The sequence below is a fragment of the Lynx rufus genome, unplaced genomic scaffold, assembly GCF_022079265.1.
Source record: "Lynx rufus isolate CCGP_SWC_20201006 ecotype Redwood Valley unplaced genomic scaffold, mLynRuf1.p SCAF_13, whole genome shotgun sequence".
Taxonomy (NCBI): Eukaryota; Metazoa; Chordata; class Mammalia; order Carnivora; family Felidae; genus Lynx; species Lynx rufus.
Window position 1 is genome coordinate 40,432,385 of NW_025814827.1, and position 16,971 is coordinate 40,449,355.

General features: G+C 42.2%; 1 protein-coding gene across 1 annotated transcript in view; it reads left to right on the forward strand.

Moving 5' to 3' along the window:
* The window catches only part of RYR3 (ryanodine receptor 3), a 365,900-nt gene that overhangs the window by 64,717 nt on the left and 284,212 nt on the right, over positions 1-16,971 (forward strand). The window contains exons 4-8 of the mRNA XM_047075357.1: positions 2,036-2,110; positions 4,394-4,472; positions 8,260-8,372; positions 9,247-9,346; positions 13,426-13,519. Coding sequence (XP_046931313.1) covers positions 2,036-2,110; positions 4,394-4,472; positions 8,260-8,372; positions 9,247-9,346; positions 13,426-13,519 — 461 coding nt within the window. The remainder of the gene's footprint in view (positions 1-2,035; positions 2,111-4,393; positions 4,473-8,259; positions 8,373-9,246; positions 9,347-13,425; positions 13,520-16,971) is intronic.

A 16,971-nucleotide genomic window follows, 5' to 3' on the forward strand; every position in this document is an offset into this window, starting at 1 on the left:
GTTAGAAGCGCCAGTTCCCAGGTTCCACCCCAGGCCTGGTAGAGCAAGCACAGAGGAATAGTGTCCAGCAGCTTCTGCTATAACCCATCGATGATGCCCACCAGTGTAACGAGGCACTGCCGTGGCAGAGGGAGGCATCGGGATGCGAAGCCTCCTGTGTTCTTCATGGTGCTGCCCCATTCAGTCCCAGTGGGACACTTGTGCTTCATCTCTCTGCTTTTCTGTTGGTGCCATAATAAAGGCTGTGAGGGCCAGGAGATGTTTGCAGCAGTGCCAGAGAAGAGGGGGAACACACGCTCTTGGGTGCCACTTTTTGTGGTCAGCAACACTGGGCTCCTTTTAAGATGCTTCACTGAGTCGATGGGAACAAAGACAAAGGTGTGACCCACAGTTAACACCAGGACATGTCATTTCGTCAGTAGTTCGGTTTGAGACATCGGACTGGTTCAGGAGGGAAAATAGGGAAAATAGCAGATGGACAGGCTGTGGAAATGATTGGGTGTGACTCCTTTTAACGTAGCTGTTGACGCATTTGGAAATACAGCAACTAAAGTTAGTTCGAATGATTTTGAGCAATTCGGAAATAGTACAAAGAACATTTCGTTGCTCTACCGTATTAAGGTCTGGGGAGCCCTTAAATATCTCTGCAGCTGTGAGGAAAGTGCAGCCACCTTTTTATATACTTATCAGCTTTTTAAAAAACATGATACCCCGTCTATCATTTTTCTTTTCTTTAGGCTCCTGGTATGACATGAAAAGTTATCTCTTCAACAGAGCGATTCTTTTAATCCAAATAGAGTTGAAATAAAATTACTCCAGACCTTATTATTCAGACCTGTGCCTTCTCTCCATACCACTGGCTTTTGCCTTCTTTGCTCATTGCTCTGAGGGAGGGGAGGCACAGGAGAGGACCACACCTCACACTAGCCCCTGTGGTTGCTGGTATGCAGGTCTAAATAATATTCGGTGCCTAAGAGGTGCTCTTGGCATATAGAAGGAAAATGTTAGAATTTCTCGTTAGGATTAACTTTCATCTCAGGCTTTGGATGTTTTTTGTGCATATTTAGGGATGGGGTCCTATGCTGAAACATCTTTTCCTAAGGGGTATGTGTGATCAAAATTATTTGTGTCTCAGGGCAGGGTAATAGGATGGGGAAGGGATTTAGGCAAAAGGTCGAAAAAGCGGATACCAACAAATTCTAGGACTTCTTTGTGGATTTCAATGTTGTCATGTTACCAACTCAGGAATAACGACAATAAATAATAGTTTTGTCTCCTATCATGTACTGTTGGGTTCAGACCATGGTGGGTGAATCAGACAGATGAAGGGAAAAAGAAGCAGACACAGCAGCTTTATGTTGAGTTGTCTCTTTGCTTGTGCGTCTCCCACTGGGTGGGTTGCCACTGAGTGAACAGCCAAAGTGGAGCTACCTGGGGTGACAGAGAAGGTACCGAGATGGTCCTGCAGCTGATGGGTCCATTTCTGCACTGCTGGTTGCCCTTTGAAAGTGTCCTGCATTTCAGAGCTGTCTGCAATGGTGAGATCTGGGTAAATAGGACCCCTTTAAGTGATGGTGCAGAAGGCCACATGCCTTGAAGGGAAAAGACCACAGGGCACAGAATGTGACCATATGCCTGTCCCCCAAGCTGCCTTTCTGTCGCTAGGCTATAGTTACATTTGTTTCTCTCTCTCACTCTCGAATGCTTCTGAGAAGTTTCAAAGGAAGGTAAGCAGTACCTATCTCATTTACACGCTTCTCTGGTAGAACAGCTCGGGTTTCTGCTCATCCTGGGCAGGGGACTTTTCTAAGAACAGATTTGGCCCTACACACCCTCTCCCAAGGATGTTGCATGGCTGTGGTCACCAGTCTCCCCCTTGCCCATAGGCTGGCCACTCGCTTCTAGAATGAATTCTTGGGGAGCTTTGCAATGGGTCTTTCCTTTGTAGTCTGTCTTTCAGAATTCTTGTCCTGCTTTGCTCTAGAGGGGGCCACAAGCGGCCCGTGCTGACATTTTTCCTTGTCCTTCCCCACAGGCAGCACAAGGGGGTGGCCACAGGACCCTGCTATATGGCCACGCGATTCTCCTGCGGCACTCCTTCAGCGGAATGGTAAGCACATCTGGATGTCCGCTTTCACCATTCGAGGAGGAGGAAAAAGATGAAGAAGGGAGGAAGTATAGGAAACCAACAAGCATCTAGATTATGTTAACACACAAGTAATTTGGAATGTAAACATTATTGCTTTGCATTTTCTTCATATAACTTACTCATTTTGCAATTAGGGATTTGCCTAATGTCTAACCACTCTCCTCCCCACTCTGGGAAGAAAAAGGACCTTGTCTTTTTTTTTAATTTAACTAAACCTAACCCTATCAAGGACAGTACCTCATACTAGATGCTCAATAAATATTTGTTCAACTGATGAGGAAATAAACCATGAAATAATTCGTTAAGCATATAAGGATAACCAACAGAGAAGAAAAATCAAATGAGATTTTTATGAAATTTCTACTCTTCTGCTAGCTAATGGAAATGGGATGGTATCCATTGCCTTCAGTCCTGGAATAATTGGAAGGTATTATGTTAATCCAGAGGCTGTAGGAAGATAAGGAGCAAAGCCGTCACAGAAAGCTCATTGAGCTGTAACTAATTAGGGGTCTGGAACCGGAACTAACCAAAATGGTGCTAACTCAGTGTAACATGAGAAAAAGTGTTCAAGTTTTAAGTAAATATAATTAGAAAAATCTGGATACTGTAGAACTTTTGCAGGGCACGTTAAGGAGACTATGGTGATCTCAGTCGAATGTAACACGTGCCATCTCTAATCCTGCTTGCTTCCATCCCTGTATTGCTCATCGTCACTTGTATCAGTGTAAGGGAGGTTCGTCTTCTTTCTCTGGCCCAAGTGGAAAATGTTACATTAATTCAAGACTTCGTTTTCACACATTTACACCTGCAGTATGCTCACAGTTCATCTCAAAGCTTGAACTGTCAGATTGGCAGCAGGAGCTGCAGCTGGCTCTTAAATAATTTATTTATGGCGGCTTTTTTTTTTTTTTTTTCTTCCTGAGGACTGGTAAGAAGTTGACCTTTTCAGCCTGAACATTCTTCTGTTATAGTCTTTCATGGCAGAGGACAGAGAACAAAAGTGACCAAATGGAAGGTTATAGGAGCAGGAGATGGGGACATTTAGAGAGTGGGGAAACTTTGTATCCTGATGATGTCTAGAACTGAGATGGGATCATGTATCTTTCAGAACCTGGTGCTTATCCATAGGGTAAATAAAACCTTAATACCTCTCTTTTCCTACCTGAACAGACTAAACAAAACCTCAAACAGCACGCCTCTCGTGGCTTTGACAACTTGGGCTAAAAGCACGGTAGAGATGTGAAGGATTATGTGATTTATTATTATATTTACTGTCCCCCAGGCCCAGAAAAATTTGGATTCACAGTTAACATAAACTCTCTACTAGCTAGTTCTTTTTAGGAGTAGCTCTGAGAATGAAGCCTGTGACATAGGATTTTGGACAATGCAATGATTCTCCATTTATCTGTTGCGGAGAAGTAGAAGTAGAACTCAGAAACCACATTTCAAGTGCATATCTGCCAACCAGTTTGATTCTAAGATCAGTCACTGTGCCTGCCAGTAAAGGGGGCAAGGAACAGGCCATGGCTTTTTTCCATTATTATTTTAAATATCAATGTTAAGTTTTACATGCACATGCATTTTTATAATCAGTGGCGGGGGGGCTGGGGGGGAGGGGATCCCATACACATTGAGAAGTCCTGAAGCTCATAGAAAGTTGGAAAACCAAAATAAATACAAGTAGGGGAATCATCATGGTCCATCTCACTGTCCAAAGAGAACTTCAGGTATCATTTTGGTGTAATTCCTGTTAGCCTACTTGCCAGACATTTAAGTTTTGTGTACCTGTTAATTGTGCTGTTTTGCATATGTTCCATGCTATTACACACTCTGGATAAATACTCTTAATGGTAACATATTTCATAAAATGAAGGACCAAAGTTTATTAACTTTTGCATTATTGTTGGTTGTAGACGTTCCATTTATATTGTCTCCAATTTAAAAGTTTCTCAGTATCTTTGAACTAAAGCATATTAAATCTGTTTGAAATATTAATTTCAAACTTATATCTGTAGCATATAGTCCTAGAAGTTAAATCACTGGGTCACCAGAGAAGAACATCTTTGAGATTTTAAATATACTATTAAAAGTATATCTCAAATGTGTTATACCATTGAATACAGTAAATGAGCCCTTTATACAGTAGCTCAGTATTGAAATTGACAACTGGAAGCCAACTAGTGGTGAGATGCCAAGACCTGATAGAAGAGTATGACTTCACTAGCATCTGCTCTTGTTTCACAGTATCTAACATGTTTGACCACATCAAGATCCCAGACAGATAAACTTGCCTTTGATGTAGGTCTACGGGAACATGCCACAGGTAAGTCAACGTTCCCAGATCTCCTGTTCACTTGGGTCTTGGGCTAAGGGCTTTTGAGAAGGATACTGAATAATAAGTTCTTCATTGGGGATTCCAAACCAAGCAACCAGTGGGGTCAAGAAATAGGTCTGATAAAATTTAGGGGAATAAGAAAGAAACAACGTGTGATGGAGACATAGTAACTAAGAATGAAGGACAACATAATGCTTTCGCCACAGTCACATACTTTGGGAAACATTGGCTTGTGTTTTGTTTTGTTTTGAGGTCAGTCAAAAATGCTGACAGTCAGGAGGTGGATGCTAAGAAAGGTGGTGACCATGATGCAGATTCTCCCTGGAAACCAGAAATGAAGAAGAGAGGACCAACATAACTATACATACTTAATAGTTACGGTGTCACAGAAGGGTCTGACTTGCTGTGGGTTATTCCATAGACCAGTGGAGCAATGGGATAGAAGTTGAAAGGAAACACATTTCACCCCAATGAAAAAAACTACTTTGCCATATCTGCAATTATCCACCACCATAGCAGCTGGCCCTGGGATGTAGGGTGCTCGGTGTGGCTGGAAATATTCATAGGTAATATGACCATCCTTCAAGGACAATGTATATGGAATATCTGCTCCACTTACAGGTTGGGCTGTGTATCAATCAGGATTCTTGGTTGCAAATGGCAGAAATTACTTCAGGTTAGCTCAAACTGAATGAGAATTTGCTGGAAGAAGGTTGGGTAGAACCTGCTCTAAAGCAGAAACCCCAGGCCTGGAAAAAGGCTGGAACAAAGGCCAGAGAAGAGAAAAGATCCTAGATCACACTGCAGGAAGAGTCTAATTTGAATACAATCTTTCATACCATGACAGGAAGTTCCATTGTTGGGTAGCCAAAGGGCAAAATTACATGTTGTTCCAAAATTGTGTCAGTTCATAAGGGAATGATCCAGATTGTCTGATTTTATAGATGATCTAGGAAAAAAAAAATGAAGTTTTAACGATGTGTGCCTGCCATCTCTGCATTGTGCTCAGGGATGTCTGAGAATTCCTGAGGAGAAGCCCTGCCTCTCCACTTCTCATTTTTGTACAAAGCACAAGAGTGGGCTCCATGATGCTTTTTCTCTTAAAATGAGATAATACTTGCATTTGATTTGAGGTTGCTTTGTTTTCAGCTAAAGTGTTATTCTTAAAATATAATTTCCTCTAAGGTATTGTCAACCTTTGCTGATGATTACAAAATGAGTGAAATGCCACACTCACTGATTGTAAGTTGACCACTATATATAAACCAGCTGTCAGTCTTAGAGCATGTAATCAGAAAAGTCCTATACATTCATTCTGCTGACATTGGTAGAATGACTTTAGGCTTTTTGAGAGAATCGTTTGCTTTATTTTCTGTAACCCAATCGCTCATTCATTTCAAACTGTTCTATAGAACTGAAACTTTCCCCTGATGGGATTCAATCATATTGGCTGTTCTATCAGTGTCCTCTTATAGAAACATCCACCGTCATCTAGGAGATGTCCTTGGCCTCTCTCCTAGATTCCATGTTTCCTGGATCTCATGTTTTTCTCCCTCATTGGTTTACCACGTCACTTTGGTGGAGCCCATTATCCAGTAGCTTTTACAGAAAAGATCCATGGGAGGTAAATCATCATCTAAGAAGTTTAAATCATGCTTCACAAGTAATTCATAGTATTCTACATTGGAACTAAATTTTTCCTCTGCATCTCGAAGGCTTTCTTCATTTTCTTCTAGCTTAAGGCCTGACTACTGAGATACCTACATTCAGATTCCCAATCCTTTGTGTATGACCTGTTTATATTTTCTGAGCGCTACTTAAATCTTCTGTTTTGCCCTTCTGTCTAAAATTCCATAGTGATGTGTTTGGGCATGGATCCTTTTTGTTCCAAGTCTCACAAGAATGGACCCTTTTGTGGGTCTCTCTTCACTGTGGTAGGGACTCTGTGGGCTTTTTCAGTCTTAATGCTTGCCTTCCAGCTTTGGGGAATGTTTAATACTATTTCTTCATTAATTCCTCACTTTGTTTTCTCTGTTCCTGCTTTCTGAAAATCCGCTAGATTGGTTTTCTGATTATCTCTTTACTCCTATTTCTAATGTTTCTCTTCATTCTTTTTTTTAAAAATGTTCAAACATTTATCATTGAGAGAGACAGAGCATGCACAGGGGAGGGGTAGAGAGGGGGAGACACAGAATCTGAAGCAGACTCCAGGCTCTGAGCAGTCAGCACAGAGCCCAACACGGGGCTCAAACTCGTGAACCACGAGATCATGACCTGAGCCAAAGTCGGATGCTTAACTGACTGAGCCACCCAGGTGCCCCTCTCTTCATTATTTTTGGGAAAGTTTTTCAGCTTTATCCTATAAGTCTCTTGTTTCTTTCTCTCTCTTTGAGGATACAAGGGTTTTTCTCCAAAGGGATCATTCCTGGACACTTTCATTGCCATTTCATGAATGAAACTTTTTCTTATCTGATATGATTAATTATATGAATTTTTTAAAGTTTTCTTTGGCTCTCCATAATCTTTGTTTTCTCCAAGTCCCTTTGCCCAGTGTTTATTTTGTTCTTCTCATTCATGTTGGTGACTTGGCTCAGATGTCAGGTGATCCTTGCTGTCCTTTCATGTTTAGATCAAGGCAGTAAAAGCTGACCGGAAGCCCTGAATGTGTGGCTGTGGCTTGCCATCTGTTAAGCCTTACTTTTCGGTAATCTGTCAAGGAGTACGCATTTCACTGGAGATGCCCAGACAATAGTATTTTTTATCTTGGGTGGTTGGGCTTCCCTAAAGAGGAATCCTTGAATTTGAGGTGAGGAGAAGACTTAGGATCACAGCTGGTGTATGAGGAATAGAGGCCCAGGGAAAGGAGCTGGGGCTTTACTAATCAGGGCATAAAATGTTAACGATTCTCTATTTTTAGCAATAGTTTTTACTTTCTTGTTTGACAGTGCTTGATATTACAAAACCATAACTTTGATGGTTGGTCATTCCATGGATTTAACTCTTAATCTTCTGTAGGGTAGAGAAGGAGGGGTCATCTGGCTGTGCTGAGTATAGAGAAGGATGCCAGGTGATAAAAGTTCCTTTATAGCTTTTAGCCAATTCTCCTGCTTTCAAGCCCATCTTCTGTTGCTACCTTCACAAGTAACTTATCTCCCATTCCAGAGACTTCCTGAGAAATTCGAAGCAGGGATGACCTTATTTCTTGAGATCAACTTCTCCCTTTTCTTACTTGAGGACTTGGGTGTTAGCTTGTCTATGCTGAAAGCATCTGTCTGCTTTCCTTTTGCCAAATTGTCCATTTCGCTTCTTTGCTATGAACTTCTCACCTGTTGTCTGAGTCTTTGTAGATTCAGGCCTTTTGAAAATCTCTGATGTTTTAAGTAGAATTACTCACGTTTCAGTAGAATTTCAGGGAGAGTATGGCAAAAAATAAAAGTGTATAAGTAGTCAGTAGACCCATGAAGTCAGTTCTTAAAGATTTGTAAGGACCTATGATGAAAACATTTTTCTATATGTATTAAAAATACTCAAAAGCTTCTGTAGTTTCTGGATTCCAATACTCTCTCCTAAACTCTGTTTTCCTGTCACTGGAAAAAATGAAAATGATAAGACAGTCGAGCAGGTATGGGGCTAAATAGAAATTGAGGTCTGGAGTTTGTATATGTGTGCACATGTGTGCTTGAGGGATTGTTCTCAGGAGAAAGGAGAATGAGGGACTGACTTAGGGACACTGGTTTCCATGAAGCAATGACTAACTCAAGGAGCATTTATGTAGGAGAAGCCTGTTGGTGGACCATACATCCTGCTTCCAAACAGAGATCCGAGGGAGAGAAAGTTCGAATTGGTGATGACCTCATCCTCGTCAGCGTGTCCTCTGAAAGATACCTTGTAAGTACTTCCTACCAGGCATCTTTTCATTTCTAGAATATTTTCCTTTAGGAACTAATGGCCAAGGCGAACTGAGCCACAATAGGATGGGTAGGTTAAGAAACTTTTACGTGGTGTACTGGAGAGGTGGTTGGATTCTCTCCCTTGTCACGTTCTCATGGGGCCTGGAATTTAACTGTTCGTTATCCTTTCAGAGTAAGATACTGGACCCATCGAATTCTGCCAAAATACCCTGAGCACTTTCTGAGAAAACCAACGTGAGCTACTATTACTCTGAATTTCTCACGTGGTTTAGTTCTTGTCCAGTGAACCAGCCAAAAAGAACAGGATCTAGGAAAATAAGCTTATGTTGGAGGAATGGAGAATTTAAAATGCTTTCGGCAAATGGGATGTCACAGTGGTTGAAAGATGCCGGTGAGATTTTGCACCTGGGGATGAGTGTTAGGCTCCCTCGGGTGTCTGAATATCAGAGAAGTGTCTAGAGATAAGTTTTTAAGCTTCTCAGCACCCATCTTGCCAGCAGATTTTACTTTGCCTAGAACAAATGCTGGAGTAATTGTTCCCATTTGTGAATTCTCTTCTCCCAGCGAGAACAGACATTTTATGACTTCCTATTGAATCGGGGATCCAGCTGAGGGGATGAAGTCAACACTTGTCTGCCTCCTCTGTGGCAGAAAACTTCCTCTTCCCTGAAGGAAGTGTCCCCCTTTGAAGCATGCTTCTGGATTGGGCGTAGCAGTCTCCCACAGGCTATGCAGAAAGAGCCTGATGACAGTGAGATTCTTTAACTCAATCCTTGCGGTTTTAGGTGAGCTGCTTCTGCCAGGACCAGGCTGGTTATTTAAAGGATGTCTCATTTCTGTTTCTGCTGCAGCATCTCTCCGTATCAAATGGGAACATACAAGTGGATGCCTCTTTTATGCAAACACTCTGGAATGTACATCCCACGTGCTCAGGAAGTAGCATCGAAGAAGGTGTGCTTTTTTTAATATGCGTTCAGCCCTCAGCCTTCCAGTCCGTCTTGAGCTGTATATATTGACATTTTCTGCTGCTTCCCAGCTCCTACCTAATGCCTTGCTACACAGCTAGCATTATTTTAGTCCACCTGAATGTCTTTCTCTGATGTGGGTGTGGATTATTTTCTGTCCTGATTCCTGATTACACGGACATTCCTGACAACATCTTTTAATCCTTTAGAGCCCACCATTGTTTTAGTACTTATGCATGCAGGATTTGGATATGTACTTTTCCTCTCCTGCTGACTTCTCATTTTCATTTATGGTTACTAGTTATCAGTGTATAGGTCCCAGCCACTTCAGTCTTGGAAGAGATTATTTGCCAAGAAGGTGATACTGTTACTATCTCTCCAGACAGGTGGAAGAAGGACTTTCTCCATAGTAAAAGTGTGTTTGGTCATTTGTTTCTACTTGTGTTTTTGCAGGGCCATTTCACAATAACAAAATGTTCTCAGTGTTTTATTCTTCCCTTGGAAGTAAGATCCTCAAAGTTTGTTCAACATATCCTATTTCTTGGAGCCGGCAAAGTCAATGCACCTTTCAAGTTACAGAATTAATATACTGGCCTTACCTTATCCATGGGTAGTATTGCAGCTGAGCAGAATAATCAAATGCCAGTGACCCTGTAGGTTATCATATTACATTTTGGCACCTTACAGCAAGATCAGAATTTTAAAGAAATACTCCTACCGTGGCTTTAATCCGATTTTTAATCTTGAGCCCAGTAGTTTCAAACTAGGAATGCCCTTCTATGATGACATGTTTGAAAATAGAGGGAAACCTAAGGGTGTCAAGGCAATGCTCCAGTTTTAGAAGGCATCGTGTTGTAGCCGAATAGTCAGGAAATGACAGATTTTTAACTCTGTCCGCAACTCATGGAAGGCTTTAAAAAGGCAGGCTATGCTTAGCCCTCTTCTTTTACACCGAAACTAACTCACCACCCTGAGTCTGTTGTTACTGCCTTTCTGTAAGAAATCAAGAAACTGGGGTTCAGTCTTCTTGAAGGAAGAGTCTTGACTGACTCTTCTCCATATTTTTCGTTTTCACTGGAGGAATAAAATTATTTCCCAGTCCCAACAGACAACTTGTGGAGATTAATTAAAGAGTGTTTGCAAATCACATAATAAAGGTCCTTATCGAAGTTTTGAGTGCCCTTGTAATTTAGCCTGGAAAGCTCATCACCTGAGTCATCTGGCCCTGCAGAAAATGCCCTCTCAGCATCCCCTGGTGAGAAGCCCACTTCAGCCCTGAGAGCATAAGTGATCCTCCTCATGACCCTTCTTTCCTGAATATTGCCCTCATAGATTTCAATTAGGAAGAGCCATAATGCACCAGCACTTGGCGATTTTCTGTGTGAATAGAATATTGATTGGAGGAGCCTGAAGACTGCAAAGGATAGATCCAAATGGGGCGTGGCCTCACCATCATGAGATGACTGAGAGGTTAATCAAGAGCATGATCATGGAAGATTTTAATTTTTTGAAATAAATTGGCTGTTAAGATTTCCCCTACAGTATATCATGAATCATTTTAATGCAAAAGAGGTTGTATAAGTGACACTCTTAGTATAGTAAGGTAGAGGAAAATTGGGGAAGGATTTGTGAATATTCAAGGAAAGTTTAAGAAGAACTTGCCTCGCCTGGTTAAAAAAAAGTGAACAATGGAATATCACACTGTCCCTGTACAAAATACATTGATAAACAGCCCTTTCTCCTTTGGCATGTTTCTCTTTTTTACTGTTAAGTCAACACCCAGAATACTTCAGTAGTCCCTAGTATGATACAGCTGTGTGATTTTTTTTTTTTTTTGTAAGTCCTGATGCAGACATTGAACATATATTAAGTCCATATGTCTCCTGAGATCAGACTGGCCTAGAGAATTTTTTTTACCCAAAGTGATAACAAATTTACAAATTTTGCTTTCTTCGTACAAGTAAACCTCAGACTAGAGTCCTGCTCCTAGTGTGTTTTTTGAATTAAGGCTCAGAATTTATTTGAAGACTAATGGGTCATCATGCACTTGAAGCTCATTGTTTTCCATACATCTTGGAACTCTGTGGCTATTGAGATTCCTTATGCTGAAAGCTAAGTGCTTATAGGTAGTGGCTCACTCACTGTGGGATACTGGAATGTCATTTTTGCCTCCCCTTGGTGCTGTGGGATGGGCATCCAGGTTTTATCTGTGTCTGTTAAATGCATTCGAAAGCCAGCTTCCCCTAAGACAGCTCTTTTTTTATATATATGTTTTTTTGGGGCGCCTGGGTGGCGCAGTCGGTTAAGCGTCCGACTTCAACCAGGTCACGATCTCGCGGTCCGTGAGTTCGAGCCCCGCGTCGGGCTCTGGGCTGATGGCTCAGAGCCTGGAGCCTGTTTCCGATTCTGTGTCTCCCTCTCTCTCTGCCCCTCCCCCGTTCATGCTCTGTCTCTCTCTCTGTCCCAAATATAAATAAAAAAAAAAAAAGTTGAAAATATATATATGTTTTTTTAATATATGAAATTTATTGTCAAATTGGTTTCCATACAACACCCAGTGCTCATCCTAAACGATGCCCTCTTCAATACCCATCACCTACCCTCCCCTCCCTCCCCCCCCCCCATCAACCCTCAGTTTGTTCTCAGTTTTTAAGAGTCTCTTATGCTTTGGCTCTCTCCCACTCTAACCTCTTTTTTTTTTTTTCCTTCCCCTCCCCCGTGGGTTTCTGTTACATTTCTCAGGATCCACATAAGAGTGAAACCATATGATATCTGTCTTTCTCTGTATGGCTTATTTCACTTAGCATCACACTCTCCAGTTCCATCCACATTGCTACAAAGGGCCATATTTCATTCTTTGTCATTGCCACGTAGTACTCCATTGTGTAGATAAACCACAATTTCTTTATCCATTCATCAGTTGATGGACATTTAGGCTCTTTCCACAATTTGGCTATTGTTGAGAGTGCTGCTATAAATATTGGGGTACAAGTGCTCCTATGCATCAGTATTCCTGTATCCCTTGGGTAAATTCCTAGCAGTGCTACTGCTGGGTCATCGGGTAGGTCTATTTTTAATTTTTTGAGGAACCTCCGCATTGTTTTCCAGAGAGGCTGCACCAGTTTGCATTCCCACCAACAGTGCAAGAGGGTTCCCGTTTCTCCACATCCTCTCCAGCATCTATAGTCTCCTGATTTGTTCATTTTGGCCACTCTGACTGGCATGAGGTGATATCTGAGTGTGGTTTTGATTTGTATTTCCCTGATGAGGAGCGATGTTGAGCATCTTTTCATGTGCTTGTTGGCCATCTGGATGTCTTCTTTAGAGAAGACGACAGCTCTTAGTAACAGTTTGCTGATCTCCTTCCCAGCTTCCTCTTTATCCCCCATGGCTGCAATTTGATTGGGATTTTGCCACAAAACGGACACATCAAGATTGTAAGAGCTTATCCAGGAATTTTGTGTTGGATGTATTTTCATCCTAAGCAACTAGAAAATCCTTCCCTTCCTAATACTAGCAACATAATTTTCCTTGTAATGATGTGAATCGACACTTTTCACCCTACATTTTGGTGTTGGACTTGCTCATCTCTGAAATTCTATTTAACTTTCAATGTTATAATTGTTTTGACTTTCTTGGGGCGCCTGGGTGGCTCAGTTGGTTGAGCCTCCGACTCTCTTGATTTTGGCTTGAGTCATCATGCCAGGGTTGTGGGATCGAGCCCCACATGGGGTTCTGTGCTGTGTGTGGAGCCTATTTGGGAGTCTCTGTCTCTCTCTGTCTCTGTCTCTGTCTCTGTGTGTGTGTGTGTGTGTGTGTGTGTGTGTGTGTGTCTGTCTGTGTCTCTCTCTCTGTCTCTCTCTCTCTCAAATAAAACAAAGAATTTTGACTTTGTTGTCTTTCCTTCCTGAGGCCAGAATTCATGGAATCTGCCATTTTCCAAATGCTTCTTTCTTGGTGTTTTCTATAACTGACTCAATGCTGTGTGAATTTATCCTTTTTAAACCTGGTGTTCTCATTATTAAATTTCCCGTCAGCTCATAGTAGAATATAATTCTCTCACAGGTTACCTACTTGGTGGGCATGTAGTACGTCTCTTCCATGGTCATGATGAGTGTTTGACGATACCATCTACAGACCAGAATGACTCCCAGCACAGGTAAGCCGATAGCATCCTCCTTTTCCTAGGTGTTTCAGTCTCGGGTGACTCAGACTAATCCACAGATGAATTCTGTAAGCATTGGTCAGTGGACATCAACCATACCCAGCCGTGGTATTGTAAAACAGGAATGGCAGTGCCCTGGAGCTCAAGCACAGGAGTACCTGGCCACACCTGTTGCTTCTTAGGCAAGCAGTTCTGTAATGCTTCCCAGTGCCTTCATTTTCTTTAAGTGCTTCTCTGAGGAGATTCTGGTAGCATTCATTGTAGATTGAAGCACCCACTAATCTTTCTAGTGAGTTTGTGCACTTAACTCATTCACCGGGCGCTTCAAAAGCAGATCATCTCTCTTTTTCCCCTCTCAGGTGCTAAGTAATTGAGGTGGAATTTGGTGATTTCATTTTGCTTATTACTAAATAGGATTGGAGAAACCAAATAACAGTATCCAACAGGAGCTAGATTTAGCAGGGATGGTGCCAAGGGACACATGTAGATGACACTTCTGAGGGTGATGCTTTCTGTGATCCTCTGCTTAACTCCTCAATGAATGCTTTTCAAAAATTCAAAACCAGGAGATAGACGATACTAATCCAGGTCTTAAATTCATTCTGCAGTGTCCCTTGGTAGCCTGTTGATCACCAAAGGAACAGAGCCCAAAAAGCTTGACCCCTGTAACTATAGAAACGTGGTAAATAATTAAAAAAATAAAATTGGATCCAAATTAGGTGGAATTTGTGACAGCAGTGGGTGATCTCCCAGTGGTAATACATTCTATGTTTTTGTGAATTGCCTGTGGGAACCTTGTTAACTGCATTTCTTTTACTTCATTTGACACATGGGATCAAGTCCTCACCACTGAGAGATCCTCTAGCTCAGGCTCCTGCCAAAGGTCACTTACCAGCTGCTTTCAGGTGGCAGCTTAGAAGCCAGGCTGCTGACACTCCCACCAGTGCTTGTTCCTGATCCGATGAGCTATAAAAGGACCTTCAGGAGCAGAGCAGTGTGCTCAAACATGTTAATGTGTGTCTTAGAAACCATGCATTGGCAGTATGTATCCCTATTGTGCTGAATCTCTTCCTACTTGCTCTGTCCTCTGAATATCTCTCCATGGGAACCAGATGTGACCCAGAACACTGTCTAGGATGCATAAAGTACAGACCTGTGGCAAGTGCCTAATTAATTCACTGACTTCCTCCCTGGCATTGGTCCAGTTAACTGACAGTTATCTCTGAGATACGGTGTTAGGCTGACCTAATTTCCTTAGAATTAAGGATTCCCTACCCTAAATAATGTCATGTGATTGTATGCAATGGTGATTTTCTTTTTCTTGATTTTAAATGGTAAAATGATGCAATAGCCCAGGTACTATCTTTTAAATATTCTGCACTAAAGGGAAGATTTGCAGGTGGGTAAAGACCTGAAATTTTAGGAATTTTGCAGTCAGCTACCTCTAAGATGGAATACATCTGAACTCGTTCTTTCTTCCTATTCCAGTTCTTCTTGAAAGGGCAGGAATTTGGAAAAAAAGAAATAACCTTGTGCATGACCCTTGACCTGCCCTCCCCCCCCCCACCGATCCCCAACACACACACATTAAATTTGAATCAAATTAGTAGCAGCCTGGGCAGAAACTCTGCTTGGAGAAGCCCACCTTTTGGTAGCCATTCCTGGCGAGTACTTTAACAAGAGCCTGACAAAAAGGAAAGACTGTACAAATATTTGAAAGGAGGTGCTGGGAAGAGTGAAACAGATGGAGAGGAATTTCCCAAATGGCATCCTGAAGCAGGCATGCATGCCATCATTGAAATAAGACAAAGGTGACCTTCCCTTGGTTGAGGATTCTACAGGATCTAATATGTATTTGGCGGGGGGGGGGGGGGGGGGGGGAGGAATTTTACAGGTAAAATAGCCTTATCCCTTTCCTTTATAAGGAAGCATGAAGGGGTGAGTAAGCAGCTATTCATTATACTACAACCTGAGATTCTGTGTCAGCGGGTCTCAATCAAAAGAGGATGCAACCTCGTCATTGTCTTGTGGTGTCAGGAAAATCCTCAGAATTGGCCAGGATGGCCAGGAATACTGAAATCTGGGAGACAACAAAGGAATAGGGAATCAAGAATTCACTAAAAGACACCAGCAGCCATGAAGGCGTGCAGGTGATTCCAGAGTGAGGGTGCTGACTTTCCAGAGGAAATCATTTCTATTCCTTCTAAAGCCTGAAAGCACCAGACCGGGTAGAGTGACAATCTAGCATTCTGAGATCTGGTCTTTGGCTGTGCCTCTGGCTTGTCAGGCACCCTGGGGTAAGTCACTTAACCTGTTAAAGCTGAGGCTAAGCTGTCAGCCAAGCTTTCAAAGTGCCTCAGCTCACCACCCACTCTACACTTCTCCTTGGGTAATTGTCTTATAGAACAAGAACAGGTTGTTTCAACCTCTGTAACCATACAAGATTAAATGGAGCAGGCTGCCCTCAAGTTTCCCAGGTGGGAGGGACTAACCTTCCAGAATTCTTCAGATGTCAGAGGGAGAGAATTCTATAACCCTGTGACCTGGGGTGAGCTGCTCCTACCCTCTTCACCTGAGAGACACTTCCAGTCCTGAGTGGGGAGACACATAAATGAAAACCTCAGCAAGTGTGGGTGAGTAGGAGGTCAGCGCAATGCCATTACCATTCTAGGCTTGGCATAGAGACACCTGGGCAGTTAGAGCTCTCAAGTCACACAGGATTTCTTTCTTAATATTTACTGTGTGTTTCCTGATTCCATATACATTTGGACAAGGTTTAGAATGTGTTCTATAATCCCACCACCCAAAGGCAACCACTATTAACATAACATTTCAGTGTCTCTGTGCCATGTAATGTGTTATTCTATATTTGACATAAATATCTGTATTTAAAAAAATTTTTTTAAGTTTATTTGAAGAGAGAGTACACAAGTGAGGGAGGAACGGAGAGAGAGGGAAAAAGAGAATTCCAAGCAGGCTCTGCACTGAAAGTGCAGAGCCCGAGGTGGGGTTCGAACTCACGAATTGTGAGATCATGACCTGAACCGAAATCAAGACTTGGATGCTTAACCGACTGTGCCACCCAGGCACCCGTATAAATATCTGTATTTAAACAAAATTTGGATGGGGCCGCCTGGGTGGCTCAGTCAGTTAAGCATACAACTTCAGCTTAGGTCATGATCTCACGGTTCGTGAGTTCAAGCCCCATGTTGGGCTCTGTGCTGACAGCTTAGAGCCTGGAGCCTGCTTCAGATTCTCTGTCTCTCTGTCTCTCTCTGTCTCTCTCTGTCTCTCTTCCCCTCCCCCACTCATGCTCTATCTCTCTCTCAAAAATAAATATATTTTTTTAAATTTTGGGTAAATTCATCTATGAATATTTTTGTGCATGTCCTTTACTTTAAAAAACACATTACCGGGGCGCCTGGGTGGCGCAGTCGGTTAAGCGT